Raw genomic sequence first — 24,028 nt, 5'->3', positions numbered from 1 at the left:
ACTACCTAGACAAACGAAGGGAATACGCACCCCCATCTCCATCCCTCACCATAGCGCAGGCTGCACATTGGCGACAACTACAAACCCGGACTGCTCCATGCCCAATACTGCTGCATGCACAATACCCAGACCAATTGCCGTCATCATGCAAACTTTGCAGCAAACCAGGATACTTCTTATACACCCTCCTATATGCCCCACATTCCCTCATCCCCCATCACCAAACGCGGCGGAGTCTTACTGGGAGTCTCTTCTGACCAGCTCGTCCGCTGAAGACCAGCGCCGGATGGTGGTGGAAACTTTTATTTTGTGAAAAAAGAGTTTGGGAGCCACAGAGTGACCCCGCTACATGGTCGGCGTCCCTAGTTCGGGACACCGCATGACGAGGCCCCGTCTCTCGCCCGTTTCACCAGAGCCCTTTGGGACTCAAGCGAGGAGCAGTTGAGGAGGGCAGTCTCCCATGCCTCTCTGGAAGGGGTAGGGGAAGGGGGGAGGTGGGGATTTTGAGTACATGCCCACACCATGTGGAAGATATCACAGGTCTCCCCACAGTGCGGGCATCGCCCATCCGTGTTAGGATCGTAATGTTTTATTATTGCAGGACAGAGTAGAGTACCTGTCTGCAGGCGCCTTAAAGTTCGCTCCTCCTTCTTACTCAGCCCTTTTGCCGGGGCCGGGAAAAGGCGGTGGTTGTCGCTATAATGTGTTAATATTTCCCGGAATCGCAGCAGCGGCTGGTTAGTCTCCGAGCCAGAAGAGCTGGGATGAGGAGCCCGGTGAGTAAGCGCTCGGGCAGCCGCGTCAGCGGCCTCATTACCTCGTAAGCCCTGGTGGCCAGGAGCCCAAATGATTCGTTTGGGTGTTGGATCAGTGGCAGTCCGTCGTAGAATACAAGCAGCTAAGGGGGAGATCTCCCCTGCCAAGTAATGTTCACATGCTTTTCGGGAGTCCGTGATGATTATTCTCGAATTGGCGTGGGCGGCAGCAAGCGCTATCGCTACTTCCTCGGCCCGCATTGAATTCGGGGCTCGAAAGGAGAGTCCATCAACGTCCATTTCCTGGTGAACGACAGCGGCCGAGTAAAATCCCGTGGGCAACGGCCCTGCTACGTCTACATAGTATACACCGGGTCGGGAGCCGTGTTGTCTCTCAAGAGCCCGAGCCCGCGCTTGACGTCTGTTTTCATGCATGTCGGTGTCCATGTTAAGGGGGAGCGGGAAGACCCAGAGCATATGGCGCCATAGTACTGGGATACGCTCCGCCTCCTCTGGAGTGCAGTCGTGTTGAATGTGTAAGCGGTTTAACAGGCGGCGCCCAGGAGCCGTCTGCGTGAGCCGCGTGTATTGGTTCACGAGGTGGGCCTCCCGCAGCTCCTGGTAGGAGTTTAGCACCCCCAATGCCTTGAGTTTGGCATTAGAGGTAGCCACCGGGAGATCCAGGGCTCGCTTAGTTGCCTTGCGGATGATGGCGTCTATTCGCGCCTCGTCTTGCTTAGTAGTGCGGAGATATGGACGGCGTAGAGTATCCGGCTAGTCACGAAGGCATAGACGAGCCGAAGTGCGTCCCTTCCCCGCAGACCACCCCGCTTGTTGGAAACGCGGCGGATCATGCGCCCTACCTGTTCGCCTACTCTCTTGAATTTCGCAATAGTGTAGTCCGGTCTGAGTCTCTGGTGAATGAAAAGGCCCAGAATACGGAGCTCCTCCACCTCTCTAATAGGACCTCCTGACAGAGAGATGTGTATTCCTGTCCTATCCTTTGGGTTCGCTCTGACATGCAGAAGCTCTGATTTCGCTGGAACACATTGGAGCCCACAGTCATTAGCATACGCATCGACTATGGAAGCAGCCTGCTGAAGGCGGTCCTCCATGTCCGCAAGGCTCCCCTGAGTGGTCCAAATTGTAGTATCATCTGCATATAACGCGTGTTGAATGCCTTCCAACCGGGCCAATTGGCTTGGGAGGCGAATCATAGCAATGTTGAACAGGAGCGGTGATAACACTGCTCCCTGAGGGGTACCCCGTGTTCCCATCATGTAAGGGCCGTATTCCTCGCCCTCAATCCGAAGAAAGGCCTGGCGATTAGACAAGAAATCTCTTACATACGCGTAGGTCCTAGCCCCACAATCGGTAGAACTCAAGTTGGCCAGGATGCTTCCGTCTTTCACATTGTCGAAAGCCCCTTTTAAATCAAGGGCGAGGATGGCTTTGTCATTGTGTTGCATAGTTGTGGGTCGTATTACATCCCTGTGCAGCTGGAGAAGGACATCCTGTGCAGACATGTGAGGGCGAAACCCGAACACGGTGACTGCAAAGAAGCCCTTACTCTCCAGGTATGGAGAGAGGCGATCCCGTACCATCGTCTCCATAAGCTTGCCCGCACATGAGATCAGTGATATGGGCCTCAGGTTGTCCGTATTCACGGCCTTACCTGCTTTAGGGATAAACGTCACAAGTGACGTTTTCCACTCGGGAGGGAGTGGACGCCCGTCCCAGATCTGGTTGATGTATTCTAATAAGTGAAGGTAGGCTGAGTCCGGTAGGTTCGCCAACAGGTTCACTGTTATGTGGTGCCGTCCCGGAGCCGTACCCCGGCGCATTTTTGCTAAGGCCGCCTTAAGGTCGTGCAACTCAAAAGGGGCATCGAGTGTTTCATTAGGCCTGCCAGAGTACATGTACTCTGGCCCAGGCGGGTCCTCCATACGACAGAGATATATGTCGCACAGAGTGTCCGCAAGTTGCGCCGTCGTACCTTGGAACCCTTGCAGAGCCCGCCGGAGCTGCTTTTGCGTCTCCCCTCTCGTTTGGGAGGGGTCGATTAGACTGCGAAAGAGACGCCACGTCCCCTTCGAGGTCATCTGATGAGCTGCGGCGTCGCAGCGTGCTTTCCAATTTGAATCTGAGAGCTCGGCAGCATACGCTGCAGCCTGCTCTGTGAGTTTGGCTATGCGGTCGCGTAATTTGCGATTAGTTTTCTGCTTTTTCCACCGTTTAGTTAAGCTCCGGCGCGCCTCCCACAAATGCAGGAGGTGGGTGTCCACTGCGGGGATCTCTTCGGTGGTTTGTAGTGTTGTGACGTGTCGTTTCTTAATGTTGTATATGTGGTTAGCCCACTCCGCGTAGCCGCCGGAAAATAGTACGGGAGGGATAGTGTGATTCCGGAATTTGTGCCAATCGGTCAGCTTGGCCTGACCCCATTTTTTGCGCGCTGCCTTTGCCTCGAGTGTAATCCGAAGAAGGAGGTGATCGCTGCCTAGAGAATCTCCCAAGTTCTCCCAGGCAGCCTCTCTAGCATTTTTAACGAGAGAAAGGTCTGGACACGTGTCGCGGGTTACCGAATTCCCCACTCGAGTGGGATACGCCGGGTCCGTGAGCAACGTGAGGCTGAGGGTGGAGATGAGCTCCGCCAGCTTACGTCCTCTTGCCTGTTCGAAGTGGTAGCCCCAATGAAGGCTGGGAGCATTGAAGTCTCCAACGATCACTAGAGGCTCTTTGGCTGCCAATTTTATCGCGCGAAGGAAGATTTCATTGAAAGTTACGCGCGGCTTACGCGGAGGGCAGTATATGTTGAGGATATGTATTGACGGGTCGCGGCGTCTGAGAGGCAGTACTCGGACCATTGTATATTCTTGCTCGGTACTCAAGTCTAAGTCGACCTGAACCACAGTGTAAGCCTTATTCACCAGGATGCACGTAGAGGGGCCCCCCTGAAAGGTGCTGTAGCCTGATAATTTAGCGTCTATGCCGGGCTCCTGCAGGGCAGTGAGCGCCGGCATGTCACCTAGCGACTGCAGGTAAAGCTGGAGGTGTGACCGCTTTTTCCAAGCTCTGAAACTCCTGCAGTTCCATTGGATGATCTGGAATTTTTCAAAATTTTTAGCATTCCTATCACATCTGCTAGCCATCTTGTATTTATTTAAGGGCGATCGGATTAGCTCTGGCCGGGAGGCGGCGCAACCCCAGTGAGGGGCCGCACCCTCCCACCAGCTGCCGAGCCTCAACCATGTTCCTCCGCTGCCTGGCGGGAGGCTGTCTTACGTTTAAGGTGAGGGGAATCGCAGCTTGTGGCGTTCTTAATTTGGGTGCTGACCCAGGGCTGCACGGCTTTAAGGACCGAGTCAGTGACCTGGGTCATAAGGTCGGGAAGTGCTTGCGTTAAAGCTGCCTTGAACATGTCCTGGAAGGTCTCGCGGACTGCCGACATGATTTGATTCGGGAGGGCCGCCACTTGCTCCTCCAGTTGCTCGGTTTGGCGCTGCAGTGCCTCTAGGCCGGCAACGCGACCAGTAGATCCAACTACCGTGTCCCCGCTCTGTCGCGAGACGCTAGTGAGGCAAGATGCTACGGGTTATCCGTCATCCTCGTCGTCTGGCTCAGCTTCTTGCATTGGTTCGGATGACCCGGCCTGTTTGGCCTCTAATTCCTGAATTTTGCGCGCTAGAATTTGGTTCTGGCGCCTGAGCTCCTCTACCTGCTGCTGTAGGGCGGTTTCGGTAAGGGAGAGACGGGTAGGGGAGGGACGGGTAGGGGGCCCGGAGACTGCCCTACTCCAACTGCTCACCTGTGGTTGGACGGGTGCCAAGGGCGGGAAGTCCCTGGCGTTGAGGACCGGGAGCACCGCCTGGGTCGCGGACTTGACTGGTTTCGATGGCCCGGCTTTGGCCTTGGTTTCCTGATCAGCTGGCGCTTTCTTGGCCTTGGGCGGAGGAGCCTGCTTGGGCCCCGTCTTTGTCTTCGATTTGGATCCTGATGGGGAGCTGGGTTTGATGGCTTTCCGGAACCGCCCGGCACAGCCAGGAGCTCCGGTAGGGTGGCCGCCTCTGCAGATGAGGCAGCTCGGAGCACAGTCATGTTCCGCCGGGCCGTCAGGAGTGGCATCGGGAACCTGGACTCCGCAGCGTTTGCAGCGCCCCGGCTGCGGTCGCGGGCACGCATCGGCCCGATGGCCCACTGTGCCACAGCGGTGGCATGCAGGCACTGTTTTCTTGTACAGGCGAACAGGGAGCCGTTCGTAGCTGTACAACACCGTCCGTGGCACCTTAGTCCCCGCGAAGGTGATCACCGCAACCGGGGTTACCCCAGCTTGCGCACAGACACCACATTTGGTTCCGCACAGAGTTTTCTTTTAACACTTTCAGATGTTTCGTCAGGCGAAACACTCACGACCCCGCGACAGAACGCACCGGAGAGTTTGGGGTGTCCCCGGAACGGTAGCTCGCGTTCCCCAACCCGCAGCACAATATCCCGGAGTAGCTTCTCCGCGGCGTCGACTGATTTCAACGCCATACTAGCACGTTTTGGTCCCAAACAGGCCACACCGCAAGTCCTGCATTTGCGTCGTCCCCGAGGATGCTGCGGATTGCAGCGCCGGTTTGTCCAGGACCAAAAGTTGCTCTTAGGTCGACCGTGTTTCGCGGTTTCAGCACCACGACGATGTCGTCTTTTAGAGCGCAGCTCTTTGGCGTCCGTTCCTGGGTTTCGCGTCGTCGTCGGCGTCGGCCTCGTAACCAGCTCCGCCCCCCTTTCATCCCCCAGCGCTATCGGCGTCAGCGGCATCAGTCAGTCGCTGCTATCTCTTCCCTCCTCCCTTTATCGTGTTGTCCGCTTGCTGCGCGCGCTTCTGCCCCCCTCGTTTGCCGCTGGGTGTACACGCCGCCCCCCTCCCCCCTCTTCCTGCGAGTCTCCGGTTGTCAAAGCGCCGGCTCGAACTTAATTCCTTTCTTCGCTCCTCCTCTAATGCAACCCCTGTGCGGTGGCAATCAGAGAGCCAGATCGGTGGCGGCGGATCTGTATATGTGCACCGCCCGAGCCGAAATTGCGAATACGTGTGAAAAATAAAAAAAAAATTCTGTGATAGCACATACATGTGTTGCTCGATTTCTTTGCCTCAATCTATCGAAACGGTGAAACAGCTTATTTGCTGCGCTCAAATTTCGCATTAGGAAGTAACGTAATCGTCGGTAATTTTTTCGATACGCGGCGTGTACTGCGGCCGCCACCGGGGTTGCTTGGAGCGCTTCGAGGCTACGTTCAGCGCACTCCCGCCCTGCGTATGCGTAGAGCTAGACGGCGCCTGTTGCTGGGTGGCACCAGCACCAGCGTCCCTCGATGCCGCCGCCGCGTTCTTCTTTCCGCGCCAGACGCGAACCATATCTTCAAGGTAATCGTCCTCGGTTGGTAGAGGATCCTCGCCTTGAGTCGTACCCTGGGATTGGTTGGTATCCATCGTTACGATCCGCAAGGACTGCGGGTCGTACCCGGTGACTTGATTTGGAGCCGCCGGAGCCGAGGGATCCCCGACCGGGGCCATCGCAGGCCCCGGCGCCGTTAGGCTTAACACCACCGCGGCGTGACGAAAACTTGAAATGCCCGAAAAGTGGTCAAACATTGGCCCCACCTTTACAAACGTGGTGTAGACGGGTGCCGCTGAGGTTCCTGGAGACGATGGTACCAGGCTTACAGGGGTAAAATTTGATGTATCGCAATTGATTGTGATCTATCACGGAGCCGACGCGGCATGCGACCGCTCCCGTCACCGACGCTCGTGGCGCCTCAGCGCCGGATGACATCTAGAGCTCACAGAAGGATTGCGCTCCAGGGGCTATCCTTCGCGCTGTGAGGGTGCCTCCTCCTCACATTGAGGAGGCATGTGTCATGAAGGGGGCTTCGCTCCCACGATTTACATCATTGGCAATAAACATATCCACCACCACCACCACCGCAGGTACTGCGCAATTTCCTTTCCTAAAATCCATTTTCTTCAATACGGCCCGCTCTTTGTTGGTTCTTCCGCTGCCACTTCCTCCCTGCCTCTACAAAATGATGACGGGTGTCCATTGAGATATGCCAGAAAGTTACTGCGTGATTTCCTTTCCTCAGATTCATTTTTCCCTACGGCCCCTCTTTGTCTTTCTTCTTTCACTCCCACTTCCTCTCTTCCTGTACGGTGCGGTTCAGGTGTCCACCGCGGCGGTTGCTAGGCAATGGTTCTTGCGGCGTCTCCGGCGCACAGCTGCAGCCACGGGTATACGGCCGAGGTGCGACCGCGCTCGACGGGGCGAAGTGGCTGCCGTAGTGAAGCTATCGCTTTAATAATAGTATCAACACACGTCGCAGCCATCGACCAAGCTGAAACAATGACGACGACCAATGTGTGCAAGCCACTGAACTGCATTTAACCGAAGAGAACTGACTCGTTATGCAAATATACTGGCCTCAACGCGAAGGAGGCTTCGCGTCCACAACCTCGCGCAGATGTAAATGCAGAATGAAACTAAACATAGGCGCCATTACAAATGTACAAACCAATGCGGTAGGTCGACTACTCAAAACTCATGTGACCATCTTTTTGCAATCAAAACAACACCTTTGTGGACTAACGGTTGGCCTGCCGCTATATACTTCCCGATCACATATGTCCACTGTTCAAGCCGTCGCGGAAAGCACACTTTTATTTTGTTTTTCTTATTTGCATGGCCCTCCTAGCATAGAGTGAAGCCATCAGGCTCATTGATTGTAAAACATTTTATTCGCCGGGAAGAGCTTGGCAAGAGGTCGCGTTAAGTGGTCGAGAGTACATAGCCCTCGACGACTTTGTCAGCCCACTCCACCGCCAAAACTTGCGTTCTGGGGTCAGAGCTAGCCAGCACGGTCTCCCACCGCTCGAGAGAAGGAGCTGTAACTAGATCACCCGGAGGTGGCTCTATTTTGCAGTCCCACAGGATGTGATCGTAGGTAGCACGTTGGCCACGGTGTTTGCAGTTTGGGTCGTAAAGATCGGGATAAATGTGCGCGAGGAGTGATGGGGTGCGTATCGATCTCGTCTGTAGACGACGCCACGTAACCTCTTGTTCTTTAGTAAGTCTTTTGTCTGGAGGGGGGAAAATTCTCCTCTCTAATTTAAAATGATTGGTGAGATCATGATATGTGATCATTGAGTCCTTCGTGAAATTCAGGGAGCCAGACTCATCCACTGCCCGGTCGACGAAACCTCGGGCTTTATTGTGGGCTGCCTCGTTCCCCGGATTCCCCGAATGGGATGGGACCCATATCAATTCGGAATAATTTGGTGAGAATTTGGTTGCGTTAAGGATTCTAAGGGAGGTGTTTGTAATTCGCCCTTTAGCGAAATTATTGATACCCATTTTGGAATCGCTGAGGATGATGCTCCCTTGGGTATGTGCTAGGGCGAGGGCTATAGCCGCCTCTTCTGCCGTTTCAGAGGATTTCGTTTTGATTGTCGCCGAGACGATGTGGTCACCATTCTCGTTCACAACCACAATTGCAAAGGCATTGGTATTTTTGTATTCTGCCGCATCTACATAAAGTGTTGCAGCGCACTGTCTGTATTTCTTATGTAAGGCTTTGGCTCGTGCTTGTCTTCTACCCTCATGGTGTAAGGGGTGCATGTTTTTGGGGAGTGGTTTGATTAGTAGGGCCGTCCTATAGTCGCGGGGTAAGTCTACTTTATCATCGTTATTCGTAGGTTGAAAGTTAATTCCGAGCCTGGTAAGAATACTCCTGCCAGTTCTGGAATTGGCTAATCGCGCTGTTTGAGCCATTAAATGGGCTTCTTTCAGTTCATTGTAGGTGTTATGTATTCCTAACCTCATAAGCCTTTCGGTTGAGGCATTTAGTGGGAGTCCTAACGCAGCCTTATAGGCCTGCCGTATCATGCTATCCAATTTGCCCTTTTCTGCTTTCGAAAATTTGAGATAAGGGGTGGCATAGAGTATCCTGCTTAGCGCAAAGGCCTGCACTAGGCGGCATAAATCTCTTTCCCTCACCCCTTGTGTGCGGTTAGCTATGCGGCGGATTAATCGCGCCGTCGCTTCTACCGTGCGTTTTAGCTTAGTGAGTGTGTCAGTATTCTTTCCATTTGTTTGTAAATACAACCCCAGTATTCTCATGGTCTGTACCTCTTTGACAGATCGTCCATTAACATAGACGTTTATTTGCGGGGGGGGGGGGGGGGGGGGGGGGGAGGGGGGCGGGATGTCGTGGTACGCCTACCTCTTTGTTTACGACGGATCACGAAGAGTTCAGATTTTTGCTCAGAAGAAGTGAGGCCGGATTCCCATGCGCATGCCTCAATGATGTCCACTGCTGCTTGGAGTGTGTCTTCTATGTAGCCTTCGCATCCTTTGGTTACCCAAAGTGTGATGTCATCTGCATAGAACGTGTGATGTAGGTCTGGTATTTGTGCCAGTTTGGGGGGAATTTTGATGAGGGAGAGGTTAAAAAGGAAAGGGGACAGGACGGAGCCCTGTGGCGTTCCTTTACTTCCTAGTGTGATTGGGGCAGACTCTATTGTTCCGACCCTTATCACTGCTGTTCTGTTAGTGAGGAAGGATCGGATGTAGTTGTACGTCCTTTCTCCGGGGTTGATTTCTGAAAAGCTTGTCAAAATAGCTTTGTGGGTGACGTTGTCGAAAGCTTTAACAAGGTCTAAACCCAATATTGCTTTCGTTCCTGTTCCCTCGTCAGCTTCAATTATGTCCTTGTTAAGCTGCAAGAGTATGTCCTGGGTAGATAGTTGGGCCCTGAATTCTAACATTGTTTCAGGTAGGAGGTTCGTGTCCTCCGCATAGTTTTGGAGCCTATTGAGGATGACATGCTCCATGAGTTTGCCTAGGCATGATGTTAATGAAATTGGGCGTAGATTCTCAGTGCTGAGTTTCTTACCCGCTTTAGGAATAAAAGTGATTTTCGCGTGTTTCCACTCTGGTGGTGTATTGCCTGCATGCCAGCATTTGTTCATAAGGTCTGTAACCGCCGCGATCGACGTTGCGTCTAAGTTCCTGAGAGTCTTATTTGTTACTTTGTCTGGTCCTGCCGCAGATGTTGTCCGCAGTTTTCCATTTGCGTACCAGACCTCTGCGTCTGTGATGTCTGCGTCTAAATTTGGATTAGGAGTCCCCCGGTAGTCTGGTTGTGTGGTACCATCATCCGTGTTTAGATAACGTTCTGCTAGCTCTTTGATTAGGTCTTCAGTTGTACCCTCATATTTATGTATGAGTCTGTACAGTTGACTTTGTTGCACGGGACGTGTTTGTTCTGGGTCGAGCAGGTGTCTTAGAAGATGCCATGTCTTCTTATTTCCGAGCTGTCCATTGACGCTTTCACATATTTGGTTCCATTGTTGTGTTTGGAGAGTAAGTGTATGTTCCTCGATTCGCCTCTCGATTTCAGCGATCTTTTTGCGTAGTCGCTTGTTGTGTTTTTGCTTCTTCCAGCGTTTTTGGAGGCCTTTTTGTGCCTGCCACAGGTGTAACAGCTTTGAGTCTGCAATCTGCTCCTCCTTCTCAACTGGCACCACAACGCTAGTGGAGCTGACATCCTCATTTAGGGAGATAACCCAGTCGCTAAGGTTAGAGATCTCCTTTGGAGCTGTTTTGTCGCGAAGTTGCCTGAACTTGTCCCAATCCGAGGTTCGTATTTCTTTTGCTTTGTTTTTAAGTTTTGTCGTGGGGAAGGTGATGCTAAGGATGAAGTGATCACTACCAAGGTTTTGCCCGGTGTTGACCCACTTTGCGTCCTTGACGTTTTTAGAGAGGGATAAGTCTGGAGATGTGTCTACACATACACTGTTACCCATGCGTGTGTGGTCGCTCGGGTTGTTTAGCGTTGTGAGCCCTTGTGACTGTATGATTTGCCAGAGCAGGTTCCCTTTCGGAGTTGCTTTGGTATATCCCCATGCTGGGTGTTGAGCGTTGAAGTCTCCCACAATTATTAGTTGAGCCCCAGCAGCCAGCTTTACTGTGTTTATCAACAAGTGTGGGAGTCCATTGCCTTTGTTTCTGGGCGGGTTGTATACATTAAGGATGAAGAGATTTGAGTCTCCTTTTTGCCTTGGTACTATTTCAAGTAGGGTGTAATCTTCTTCCGAATCATTTATAAAATGTTGAATTGCGGTGATATTTCTATGCACCAGAGTGGCTGTGAAGGAGCCGGCTGCGTTACTAGTATCATAATGAGGTGGCAGATATGCTTTATAGCCTGGCAGTGTAGCCCTGCCGCTAGCTTCTTGCAATGCAATCACGTCTGGGGTTGGAACAGACGGTGCTTGTTGGATGTGGAGCTGCAAGTGGGCCCGCTTGCGGCGGAAGCCTCTGCAGTTCCATTGCCAAATTTCAAATTTTTTGGCGTGGTGCCATGCTGGGTTATAGATGGTTGTGGCGTCGTGGACAGATCCAAGATGGGGGGTAGGCGGGCCTCGATAGTTGTAAGCCTATCCATTATTTGCTGCATGCAGGTGGCTATTTGGGATACCTGTCCCTCTAGTGTTGCAAAGCGAATATCTATCTCTGCAAATTTGGTAGTAACGAGGCCTTGGAAGGTTGCTTGTTCTGTTGATATAGCGCTAGTTCTCTCTGACAGAGTATTGATGTCTGCCCTGAGTTTGGTAGGCGCTTTCGACGGCTGCGGGGTGTCGGCTTCCGAAGCCTCGGCCTTTCTTTTGGATTCCTCGCCTTCTTTTGTAGGAAGCGGTCTTTTAGTTGCTATTCTGGCGTCTGGGTCCGTCGCGTTATGGGCCGAAGACTGGGACGCGGTGGAGGGAGTGTGGCAAATAGCGTCTGTTTCCATCGCATTATTGGTCGAAGCCTGGGACGCGGTGGGTGACGTTCTAGCCGCAGTGGCATTCTGTACCTGATGCGCTTGTAACAGGCATTTAATGTCAGCCAACTCTTTTTTAAGGTTGGCAATTTCTCTGCCTCGGGATTGTAGTTGGATCTGAAACTCCTTCTCTCGAGCGTCAATAGATTGGGAGGCCTCTGCTGGCCAGCTCACCTTTTTGTTGGAGCGGCTATCGCTGCGTCCGCGGCTCGAGCTTCGCTTGTCGTTCCCTGCAGGGTTCCCCAGGGGCGGGAAGGAGCTGGAGTTGCTCCGGCTGTGGCTTCCTCCTTTTCCGGTAGCACCGTGTTCTTTCTTCCTGGACCTAGACTGGTGTCCGTGTAGTGATGAGTCGTTGTCCCCTTGCTTGGGTGCGTGGTTGCCATGGGGCGTTTCTTGTTTGTTCTTGTTGATAAGCCGGAATTTGCAGTTCCGGCTGCCTGTGTTGTGGCCCCCGTTGCAGACGATGCATACGGGTTGGCAGGTTGGCTGTTCTCCCTCAGGTGGAGGCGAGTGATTTTCTCCGCAGCGGCGGCAAAGGTTCGTTGTAGGTTTGTAGCAGACATCGGCCCGGTGTCCTACCCTCCTGCAGTTGTAGCATACTTCATGTTGCTCCCTGAAGGGGTGCACCCGAAAGACGCCGCACTGATAGATTACTTGGCTGGGTAGTTTCTTTCCAAAAAAGGTGATTTATATTGTTCTGGATTGCCCGATCCTTCGGGCATCCACAACTTCTATTCCTTCGTTTCTATTTCCGAAGCCTTGGCGAACCGCTTCGGGCGAGTCTCCCGCGTAGGCGTTGCAAATGACCCCTTTTACCGAGTCTTCGGGCGCCGCCACGTACGACGTTACGTTGTAGGTTTGACCTTGGAGGTTCAGTTTTTTTATCTTGGCGTATGCAGTCGCCCGTTGACGATCGGGCGTGCATAGCGTGAAGGTGTTGTTGGCCGTATTGACTCTGATAATGTCTTCATTCTTCACCGTATCATACGGCACCCTGGCCACCTGGCAGGCGCAGAAGAGTAGTAGTCCGGGCGCAAAATCCCTCAGATTCCAACCTTGTGGTCGGCAGACGATTTTGTAGTCATCGGTCGGTAGCGCGGGAGAAGGGCTTTCTTGCTGAGTGCAAGTAGCTTTTTCCCGTTCTTTCGCGATGGAAAATTGGAATTAGACTTGCCTTTGCCGTGCCCCTGCGCAGGCTCGTCGTCGGTTGATGCGGGCCCTTTATTCTTCAGGCCTCGTTGTCGGTCGCGGTACCGAAGAATGGTTTCCGATTTTCCGTCCTCGAGCTCCGACGCTGATATTTTCTCGCCTTCCACGGCGTACTCCATCTGTGTGGGTCCCTGGGCGCTCAGTTCCCGGCGGAGAGGTGGCGAGCTAGGCCGAGCTCGATGGCTAGTCCGGCAGTCAGCCGGCAATATGCCTAGGTGTCCGTAGATTGGCAAAATCCGGCTTCAGCAGGCACTGGACAATGGCCCGGATGTCGTCCAAAATATTCGAGCCCGAAGGCTGACTCTTTCTGCCGAAAAGTGGCTTCGAGGCGGGAGCCCATGCGAGACACGTCAGCACAGCTCCGTCCTCTCATCAGGCTCATTTTAGCTGACTCTACTAACGTTTTCAACCCGCCGCGGTGGCTCAGTGGTAAGGCGCTCGTCTACCGAGCCGTAGTACCCGGGTTCGAACCCGACCGCGGCGGCCGCGTTTCGATGGAGGCGAAACGCAAGAGGCGTCCGTCCGTGCGCTGTGAGATGTTAGTGCACGTTAAATCCCCAGGTGGTCGAAATTATTCCGGAGACCTCCACTACGGCACCTCTTTCTCTCTTTCTTCTTTCACTTCTACCTTCCTCCCTTCCCTTACGGCGCGGTTCAGGTGTCCGCCGATATATGTGAGACAGATACTGCGCCATTTCCTTTCCTCAAAAAAAAAAAACAATTTACAATTTACTAACGTTTTCATATTCTGTCAGGGAGGTAGCTTCAAGCCGCAGTCCCCTTCCCGTGTCCTCTTCTGTCTGCAAGATGAGCCTCGCTAGGCAGAGCTGTCGGCCTCCTCATCTGTTGTTTTCACGACATAGGCCGGCAAACCTCCTTCAGCCTCGAAAAGCAACTGAACATCTACACTTCTCCATTATTTGCGGGATTTATCGGACGTCCCTCAGTCTCCGCGCTGCAGACACCATTCCTATACTTTACCCTTCTGTGTGGGCCTGCTCACTTATCCACTGTCTCCTCCATCCCTCCCACTACAGGAATGCTGTGGGAGAATCAGCTGACTTGAGCGGCAACAAATCCTGCTTTCTGGGCGGCGGCGGTCTGCTAGCGCAAGTGAAGGCCTTGCCTCTGTGCTTCTCTGGCCTTTCTTTCACCAATATTTTTTTTTCCACTGTTTCAAGCAGCCAGATATGTGTTTTTCATTTTGAATTCATTTATTTCAGCGAATATAGAACGCAATCCGGGGGAAAAGACTAAAACTGTTGAGAAGCACCTTTTTTCGCATTTTTCAACACATCTTTTACTTTCCTGTTTTTGTTTTTTTATGTGCTTTATTGTGACTGTCTAACATCTGTAGCCGTAATTCCACTCCTTCTTTTTTTTTGTCTGGTAGCAGTTGTAGTAGCGTGATTCTCAAGTTGTTCGTATGGCGGCATTCAGAGCGCTTAGCAAGTATTTTGTTCTTTTAACAGCTCCCGGGTTAAAACATTGTCGATGTTCCACATGCCTCTTTTGCCCGTTGCCTGAAATTTGCAGCCTCGCGTTGTTTTCTGTAGTGAAAATTGAAGGCATAAAGAAATTATCTAAGGGCGGCAGTCCATTGCTATAAAATGACGTTATTGCGAAACTCTCACGTGGAATACTTCAGAGAGTAAGAAAAACTTAACTCCCGCAGTTGGTATAGCCCTTAGCTGAACCTCTCAACATAGGTTTTCGCCAAATAAATTGCACTCAAGACATAAAGACTCCTTCGTAAAAATCTCTGCCCGATGTACGTACAGAAGCTATGACCTCGCTGGTCTTCTGGAAGCTTAGATGCCACGGTATCGTTTAGCAGATACGCCAGCGATTGTACCTTGTCGTCTGTGTCGGAGATAATGCACTGAAAAAAAAAGTAATTATTGAGGACAAATCTTTAGTTTACTCTGCTCGTGCCCATTCGAAATGAATGATAAATGTACGCAGCCTGAGAATAAAGTTCCAGTTTCGTTATCTGCGTGCGAAGATGCAATTTTCGTTGCACTAGATAACAGAATATAGAATTCAATGGCTTCTTTTTTTTTTCAAAGAACTCACTCTTATCAGGTCGCGAAATTTCTCTGCATCCTTCTCCTGAAATGAGATGACCAGTATGCGACAAAAATTAAACCCAGTTTCAAAGCCTACGTGCTCACTCCGAAATCTTGCGGTATGAATTATGGCCAAAACGTGTTAAAACTAGCGATAAAAAAACAATCACTTACGTTGAAAGGGGTGCAAATATCGATGGTCTTGTTCTCGTAACAGTCGCTCTGGCAGAAAAACGCAGTTCGTTAGACTGGAGAGTACATTTGCGTTGTGTATATGGGTAACGTCAATGTTCCGAAAATAGAACATTCGGAAGACGACACTAGTTATTATCACACTGACTAAAAAGTCATTGAAACATTGCTTTTAAACATTACTTCATAGCGGCATTTAAAATAGTCAGTATTGTAGGTCATCATTCTGTGTTCATTAATAATAGCCAATGGAAAAGGGAATGCAAGATCCCTAACTTAAATGTGAATATTTGCTATATTTCTTGTGCAGTAATGAAGAGTTTCATGATTTTGCATAAATTAAATGCGTAAATGGACCTACCGCACTGATAGTAAGGACATCAGGCGAAGTAACGGTAATGCAAAACGCTGCAAGAAAAGGAACCGTATGCATATATTGTAACGGCATAAGAGTGTCTAGGAAGCATGTTCGGACTTCATTTCAGGCGGTGTCAGCAGATATACATCGCCCACAACGTAAGCACAAGGAATAGGCAACTTTCTGTTCAAAAAAGTAGCGAGCTAAGCCATTTGGTAGATGGGCACGCCCAACACAACCAACCGGAAGCTATACCTTTGCTCTCGGTCATGGGAGTGTTAGTAGATCTTGGTGCAGAGCTATTTGGTCACTCATTCTCTTGAATTGGTTTGCGTTGGTTTATGGGGTTTAACGTCCCAAAGCGACTGAGGCTATGAGAGACGCCGTAGTGGAGGGCTCCGGAAATTTCGACCACCTGGTGTTCTTTAACGTGCACTGACATCGCACAGTACACGGGCCTCTAGAATTTCTCCTCCAAAGAAATTCTAGCCGCCGCGGCCGGGATCGAACCCGCGTCTTTTGGGTCAGCAGCCGAGCACCATAACCGCTGAGCCACCGCGGCGGCTCTTGAATTGAAGTTAGCGCTATTAGGAAGGCAATAGGCAGAGGACGACGCAACGAAAACGAACTCTTCTTTTTGTCGAAAGAAGAACGACTACAAAGAACAAATTTCTTGTTTGCTGTGTCGTCCTCTTTCTGTGGGTTTCCTTACAGCACCAGCCTCAATACCATAGGAGTTACCACTGTGCGTGGAATGCCAAAAGACATTTTTTGCTACCAAAGGTCTAAACACGAGCCCTGATGAGACGGAATTAAAGATCTGGAAACACTCCATAGACACTAATTTTAACTGCATATTTTCTTCTTTCAAATAATGCACTTCTTTTAATGCACTAGCCATTAAAATACATAGTTTACCACGTGGTATTCAGCTACAAGCACTATATAATTGAATTTCTTCTCTACGCTTTTTTCATTTTCGTTTTCTTCAACCGACCGATGGCTTTAACGCGTAGTGCGTCACTTGAGCCACAAAAGAAAACATAAAATACTGTCTTTGATACGTACTTCTAATTCACTACAACACTTCAATTAACATGCATCAAGAGCTGGAATGACAATGAACGACTTATCATCAGTTATATGCTGTTTGTTTTTTTCTATCTGACGTGACCTAAACACTACCTATAACACTATCGTTCAGCCCATAGAGTTACTATGTTCAGCCACGGGGGTAAAGCTGAGCTAGCAAAGCGGTCCACGCTTGTAAGTTGCCATCTTGGACGCCATCTTAAAACACACTTTTGTGAACAGCATAGTTTTTTCTCGCAATGTCGAGGATGGGTGAAGTATGAACTTGAATTCGGAAAACTGCGGCAGAGAAATTAATTATATGTCACTCTTACTGCGCATATTTTCAATGTTTTAAACATATTTTGTAATCTTTAGCTTACTGGTTGTGGTCATTTCTTTTAATGTCGGACGATTGTGAACATGTTCCGGAGTGAACGCTCTCGGAGTTTCGATTTCAAATTTCTGCTTTCGAATCTGATTGCAAGTTGCTTAAGCTATGGAATCAAGGCACTTAATGCAAGGAGCTGCATACGACAAAGAGTAACTAGCGTCTCGTGCACCGCGCTGCAACCTTTGTGCGTTGATGCATGGAAAAAGCTCCAAAAGGATCGGGCATTTCGCATCATTTGTGAGTAAACGCGGGAAGTGATACATATACACGTTTCGCGAGAACTGTGTACTGCATAGCGTGTGAACGAAAATCTCCCACTCTCGGGACTCTCTTTAAAGGCGGATGACACCAGGCGAATGAACCTTGGTGCCGTTTATTTTTTAACGTTATTTGTGTTTCTTAACTCCATGTCCTCAGTCTGCTTGAAAGGGTACACATTGGTGCTACTTATAAAGGATGTAGGTGTTCTTGCTTAAATGCGTTTTTATTACTTTTACGTTTTTTAGCCCTAATGCATGCGGCAATTAAAGGCAACGCTGTTGAAAGACGCGGGTTCGATCCCGGCCGCGGCGGCTAGAATTTCTTTGGAGGAGAAATTCTAGAGGCCCTTGTACTGTGCGATGTCAGTGCACGTTAAAGAACCCCAGGTGGTCGAAATTTCCGGAGCCCTCCACTACGGCGTCTCTCATAGCCTTAGTCGCTTTGGGACGTTAAACCCCATAAACCATAAACCAAACCGTAACGCTGTTGAAATGAACGGCCGCGCAACGACAACGGCGCAAGGACAATGCATGCGCACTCTACCAACATGTTTATTATACGGAGAAGAGGCACACTTATGATCTTCAGCTCAAGCATGTGACACCGCGCATTATCCCTCCGAACAGAGCCAGTGACAGGAAATGGGGCATGAAAACAAGACAGCATACATGTAATGGCAAGACCCATTTTATCCCATGCGTATAAAGCACTAGCGGCAGTAGATTCTCATAAATAGGCTTTGAAACCAGAGGAATAAAAAACAATCTCAGGATAAACGCAGAGCGCTCCTGTCGTTTTTTTTCTCGTACTTTGTGCCGTCTTTTTGCGCTTTAATTCTGGTCAGTGTTTTACCGTAGAGTCATACATTACCAGCAAAAGCACACACACAAAAGCACCATGACAACCAACCAAGCACCCATAATTTAGTGCGCACAATGCTAGAGATGAAACGGGAAGATTCCGGAGCGGTACATGCTGTTGCATGCGTTTCCACCTCCACCTTGTTTCACTCGTTCGTGATGAAGCTTTGAGCGTTGCTGCGTACTATAAAAACCATTACGAGCACGTCCCGCGCCAGAAAAGACACAGCACAGTCTTCCTCGGCGAAGGAGAAAGATAAACAAAATGCGAGAGGCCCGCGGTAATTTAACAAACCTTCGACATTTAATATAACAAAATGCTGAACATTCAAAACAAACCAGGCAGAGCAGTTGCTCCATTTACCTTGGGCATACGTCTCCTTTGCGAATTGTGTTTGTCCTTTTGGGGCTAAAGCAAATTTCAGACGTGTATTTGCACTCGGCAACAGAGGACATACAAAATCCCACGCGCTCTACGGACGAAATACACTCCAAGCGCGTCACAATAGCGGTACTTGCCTTCGAATAACAACTCACTAGACACAAGCCACCTGTATGAAATTACGGTCGGTATGCGACACTACATGCAATTGGAAATGATCCAAACGCGGCGATTTTCGCGGTGTTTACAGCAGTTTAGAGCCGTCGAGAGCTACTCCGCATACCGCCATCTTCCCACGGACTACGTTGCCAGGTTCGAACTCCGTTCTTTGTCCAGATTTAGCAAGCGTCAAAACAGCTGGCAACACACGCAAATCATTGGATCATGGCGGCGTTCATGCGTTGCCTACTGGTACGCATGGGCTCAAAGGAAGCTTTCCCGTTCAGCTCATGAAAACGAAACCGAAACAGCATCGGTTTGGTTTGGTTTATGGGGTTTAACGTCCCAAAGCGACTAAGGCTATGAGAGACGCCGTAGTGAAGGGCTCCGGAAATTTCGACCACCTGGGGTTCTTTAACGTGCACTGACATCGCACAGTACACGGGCCTCTAGAATTTCTCCTCCAAAGAAATTCTAGCCGCCGCGGCCGGGATCGAACCCGCGTCTTTCGGGTCAGCAGCCGAGCACCATAGCTACTGAGCCACCGCATCAAGAAGTTATAAATAATTTAGCGGTCGTAGGTGGCTACAAAAGGTTGATCACTCTCTAACGCGTCACTTGAAAGAAGAAAGCACCCAAGCAAAAATTTGTTGTTTCTGCCCCTTTCAGAAGCACAAGAAGCTTTAGTTTATTAGGGAATTGAAGCATATCTCAGTTCAGTTGCCTCAGTAGCATGGCTGTTATTGTTATGCAGGTACTTGGTTTATCGATTACTGGCCAATAGGCAAGCTTAACTCCAAACCATATTGCAGTGTGAAAAATAACGAGCAAAAAATTATATTCTTTCACCAACAAATTCACCCTTTTCTTGCACTATTCATGCTCTACATCTACTTCGATAGCGCACCAACAATATAGAAATTTTGGATAACTTACCTCGGGAAGCAGATTCCGCGCGCATGAAAGCGGCAAACACTAACACGAAGAAAGACGTGGTTCTCATGTTTCCTTGTCGACAAAGACGACTGCACACAGGGTGTCTTAATACGTATAGCGACAATGCTTTTGTACGACGCTGGCTTCCAGTACTCGCAAGTGCAGCCGCGTGCAACGTCCTACAAAAATAGAATCACGTGGTCCGTACTAAAGGCGGTCGCTGCGAACGTAGCAGGTGCAGTGATAACCGGATGAAAATTAGAAAGAATATTTTTTGTCTGCGTCGATTTATATCTCTCTGTCATAACAACTCACCAAGGTGAAGCCGCGCCATGTGGCAGGATAGCCTGTAAAAACATCTGCGCAGTGAACTGCTGCCGGCTCATCCTCGTGCGTCAGCGAGGAAAAATCATCACGCCCGTGCCCATTTGGCCGAATTGCTCCTCGAAGTGCGCTCAGCTGCCATTGCCATTGGCAACTTGCCAATGCAAGTCAGTCCTTACAGCGCGTATGGCTCTGTATACCGGTGCCTTATACGGAAACGCATAACTCAAGAAAAGAACTGTTGATACTGTTAAAAAGGAAGATAAACACTAAGTCTGGTGCAGTATATTTTGTAATGCGTTAGTCCCGTGGTACCTTAAAATAAAGCAAGCAACTATTTCCTTGAGGTGTATGCTGTGTTCGTTCAACGGCGCTTTACGTCCTGGAATGACTCGGGCTATGAGGGACACCACAGTGTAGGGATGCGCGTAATTTCAACCACCTGGGTTTCCTTAATGAACGTGCACTGATGTCGCGCAGTATGCGTTCCTGTAGCATTTCGCCTCGAAAGCAATGCGAGTGCCGTGTGCGAAGTTATTTGTAGAATAAAGAGCTTAATGCGTATTTTAGGGCTGCCGCAAATTAATGGTTCGTTGAGAAATATTGTAGGTTCGTTTTTTTTTCAACTCTTTTAGGTCTGTTTCAATATTTCATCTAACTTGTAGATTGCTTGGGTGACGGCCTTTTTCATACTTTCCGGGCTTACTCTTCAGATAATGCACAGCCTTTGACCAAATAAAAGAGCCGAAACACTTTGGTTGTAAGGAGCGCAGCGGAGCTCTTATTTGCAACACTCTCGAAGTATTTGCTCTCGGAAGGGTAAGAGGGAGAGTTCCTCCCATCTTCAAGAAAGTTAATTTTTTAGGATAACGATATCCTCACAGCATGGCTCAGAATGCGAAGCCCTTGGGATCTAAGCGTATGAAAAAAGACTGTATACTTACGAAACATATACAATATTCGGTCTACACTCTGAACGCGATTTTAGTGGCACCGACTCTTGACGGGTCACTCAGGACGAATAGAATTTTGCCTGTACCAATTGGGTAATACGCTCCAATTTATAAATAGACCACACTCACCGAAAAAGGAGCTCGTTTAAGTTCGAAAAGACCAAGAAATGGAAGAACCGGTGCCGCGATCAGCGGCCGGTTATGCAAGTAAATTGTACTTCAATCGATCGACATCAATGTTTGGGTGCGGATTCCAGATCCAACCGTTGCGACGACACTGGCAGCATCGTTTGGATGAGCGAATGTCGATGGACGGCTCCGGAATAATTTAACTGAAAAAAAGAACAGCAGTTGCTAACACTGAGCGTCTGCATCCCGTATTACTTCGGTGGCCAACCGCAACTGTCAACAAAATTATATTTTAATGTTTCACTATATCAAACAATACACATATCAAAATTCTAGACCTCGTAATTTTTTCTTGTGATGAGCTTCTTGTTTAAGTAACAAGAAACGTTTAAGCAGTGGACTATACTTTTTCGTCGAGGAGGAATTCTGTGCGCGGAGGCTGATTTTGGGCGGTGCTTCACTGCGGAATTAAGTTGTATCCGACTATAGAGATCTTTAACGTGCCCCAGTATCGCACAGCACACGGGCACCGAGACGCATGGGAGCAACAAAAGGTGCATCGGAGAAGCCGAGATGCCGAGCCGGACGCTGCACGTGGGCACGAGGCCAGAGCCATAAACGTGCGGGGGGTGGAACCGAGGGCGAAAACGCTCTAGCTGAACGCTGGCCGCAGATGCGCTGCACGACAAGATCCGGCAAATTCTAATATCAGATGTACCTGCCGGCGACTGTACGGCAGTGTGGACGTAGGCAATAGCATTCAGCACCGCGTACGCCGAAAACTGCCGCTGAAATCCGCTTTACAGGTGGTGACCGTCCGCAAGTTATGCAGCACAGCTGCTAATGACGCTTTCGTTGGTCGGGCAGCGTTGAACACGATGGTGAAGTAACCAGATCACGTCATCACTCGCAGATAGCTGAGGGGCGCGCTCACGTCTATCACGGCAGAAATCGGCCGCAACAACTCCGATCTGACAACGCATTACCGAGTATATCGTGACAAGCCTTTTTCCCAAGGCTGCTCTGCGCATGCGTACGGATCCTCCTTCAGATACACTGCTTAAAAATGAAACCGCCTGCTACTGCTAGGCATGCGCAGATCACGTTAGTGAAAGGCACATGCGGCAGCTGTCAAGCACACACTTACCACTTCGCACGCGAAACTGGCGTCTTCCACGTGCGTTTTCAACAAGTAGCAAACGAATTTTGTCCACTTCCCAGAGGGCGCCACGTCTTGTGAAAAATGCGGATTGTGAAGAGTTTCCCTTTGCGTGCTAGCACATCCCTGCTAAACTGCAGCACAAGAACTGTAGGTTCCACACTTTCCTTCATACTTGCCCCTCATAGACCCTCTACAGGCTGTGACGTCAGACCACGTGACTCGCGGCTGCTCCGACCGCTGTGCGCCTACCGCCGCTTCGCCACATGCGGTCATGTGATTATGCACCTTGTAGTGGTGGTTGAAACATTTACTGCAAGCAATGCAGAAGGGGCAAACCCTGCCTCCCCTTACATGGCACGAGGGAAACCTTAGGGGGTTGCACCTCACTCGACGTTCGCTTAAGGAGCCGACGTCGCTCTCGCATGCAGTTTTGACATCAATGAGAGCGCGGTTAATACTGTGGCTGAAACGCCTGCGAGGCATTTCAAGCGTCTAATCAAGCTAGCCAAGCGTAATGGAGCTTTCTTTCTGTCTGACTAGATTTCGAAGCATACGAGAGAAAAGAGGCACTGGTTATGGCACACATGACGTAGGCCAACAGGGGATGTCTTTTTTTTTTTAATTTGTAGTTTTTCATCAAATGGGAGATTAATAAAAACAGAAGAAAGAAACACCCACATGCCGCCGGTGAGATCTGAACCCATGACCTGCGAGTTTTGCGTTCGACCGCGTTCCTACGCAGCGCTCGTAGTATTAAAGGACGTACCACGTCCGCCGCTGAGGATGATGGCGGCGCTGGTGAACACACTAAAGTTTCGCTTACACTACACATCAATACCATCCAATGCAGCAGATTGGACAGCCGTCGTCCTAGCAGTTTGTGAAGCACCAGAAGCTAAATTCGGAGATCATGGACTCGGACCCCACCGGCGGCATGTAGTTGTTGTTTTTCTGCTTTTATTAATCTCCCATTTGATTAAAAACTACAAACTAAAAAAGGCATCCCTTTCCTCGTTGGTTTCAAAGGATGTTAGTTTCCGGCATGTAGCTTTAGAAGAATTAAGCAACTAGCAATTTTCTTATTGCAGACGTCATTAGCAACTTTCTACAGTATTACAAGTTTATCCGGCGCAACAAACACAATTCAGGCGCTGCATTTCCCCTGCCACATTTTTTTAAGTCGGTGTGCCACCGGGTCAGCTACCGTTTCTGGTGAGCTACAGTTTCGTATGCCCAACCAACCCCCTATCCTGAAGCGTCGTTCACAGAATCGGACCCGGCGACGGCAGACGCCATCGCTATAGCCATCACGATCAAAATTAGCAATACCCAAAACACAGCTGTGACATTTTTAGGCTCCCAAGCCACCTGCGGAGCCCACTGTAGTGGTCGTGTACCGCGCGCCACTCTCCGCGTTCTGAGCAGCCATCTCCAGCATAATCACGTCATCACCTGAGCCCAAGGACATGCACTTGTCTAAGGCAGTATTAGGGCCGACGCGCTAGCTCGAGAATATAACTTCTGAACGGCGTACAGAAACGGCATCTTATACCGCGTCTCAACCCATTTTTCAACCCGCCTAGAGACCGTTCGCCTAAATCAGCGACTCTACACCTCGCCACATAAACAGCATTCCCCGGCGGACTCCTATCAACCAAAACGCATCCAAACACTGACTTTTCCGAATCTCCACCACCCACACCGCATTCACCCTACATTATGCGCAGATACATGACCCTGATGTGGCCTTATTAATATGTTCACACATATTACATGGACATGCACAGCAAACCCCAGCCTCTTAAGCAGCCCATCGTGGCGCAGAAGAAGTTGGAGGTGACGCTCCCTATGCCACCCTGGGAAACCAGGGGGCGCTAGTCACCAAAGCGTCGGCGGAAGCTGCTGGAGTCCTGAACTGAGCGCCCCACCCACAATCATCTCCGGCCACCTTTTT

General features: G+C 50.1%; 1 protein-coding gene across 1 annotated transcript; it reads right to left on the bottom strand.

The window, feature by feature from the left end:
* Positions 1-362: 362 nt before the first annotated feature.
* On the bottom strand, positions 363-5,617 carry LOC149328100 (uncharacterized). Its single transcript, XM_089561423.1, has 2 exons — positions 4,561-5,617; positions 363-468 (listed from the first exon to the last, which is right to left on the bottom strand). Exons 1-2 carry the CDS (start codon positions 4,932-4,934, stop codon positions 363-365), a joined length of 480 nt encoding a protein of 159 aa, XP_089417549.1. The 5' UTR covers positions 4,935-5,617.
* Between the last annotated feature and the right edge of the window lie 18,411 nt (positions 5,618-24,028).

The sequence above is a fragment of the Amblyomma mixtum genome, chromosome 9 (genome assembly GCF_055824585.1).
Source record: "Amblyomma mixtum isolate Tamu chromosome 9, ASM5582458v1, whole genome shotgun sequence".
Lineage (NCBI taxonomy): Eukaryota > Metazoa > Arthropoda > Arachnida > Ixodida > Ixodidae > Amblyomma > Amblyomma mixtum.
The sequence above is the reverse complement of the archived record's forward strand: the minus strand, read 5'-3'. Positions and strand labels throughout refer to the sequence as shown.

Bases quoted from the DNA above. Each gene is read 5' to 3' on its own strand.
- LOC149328100 (XM_089561423.1), bottom strand. From the start codon at position 4,934: ATGCGTGCCCGCGACCGCAGCCGGGGCGCTGCAAACGCTGCGGAGTCC. The intron at 469-4,560 runs GTGAGCAGTTGG...TACCCCTTCCAG, and splicing joins TGGCACCCGTCCAACCACAG to AGAGGCATGGGAGACTGCCC.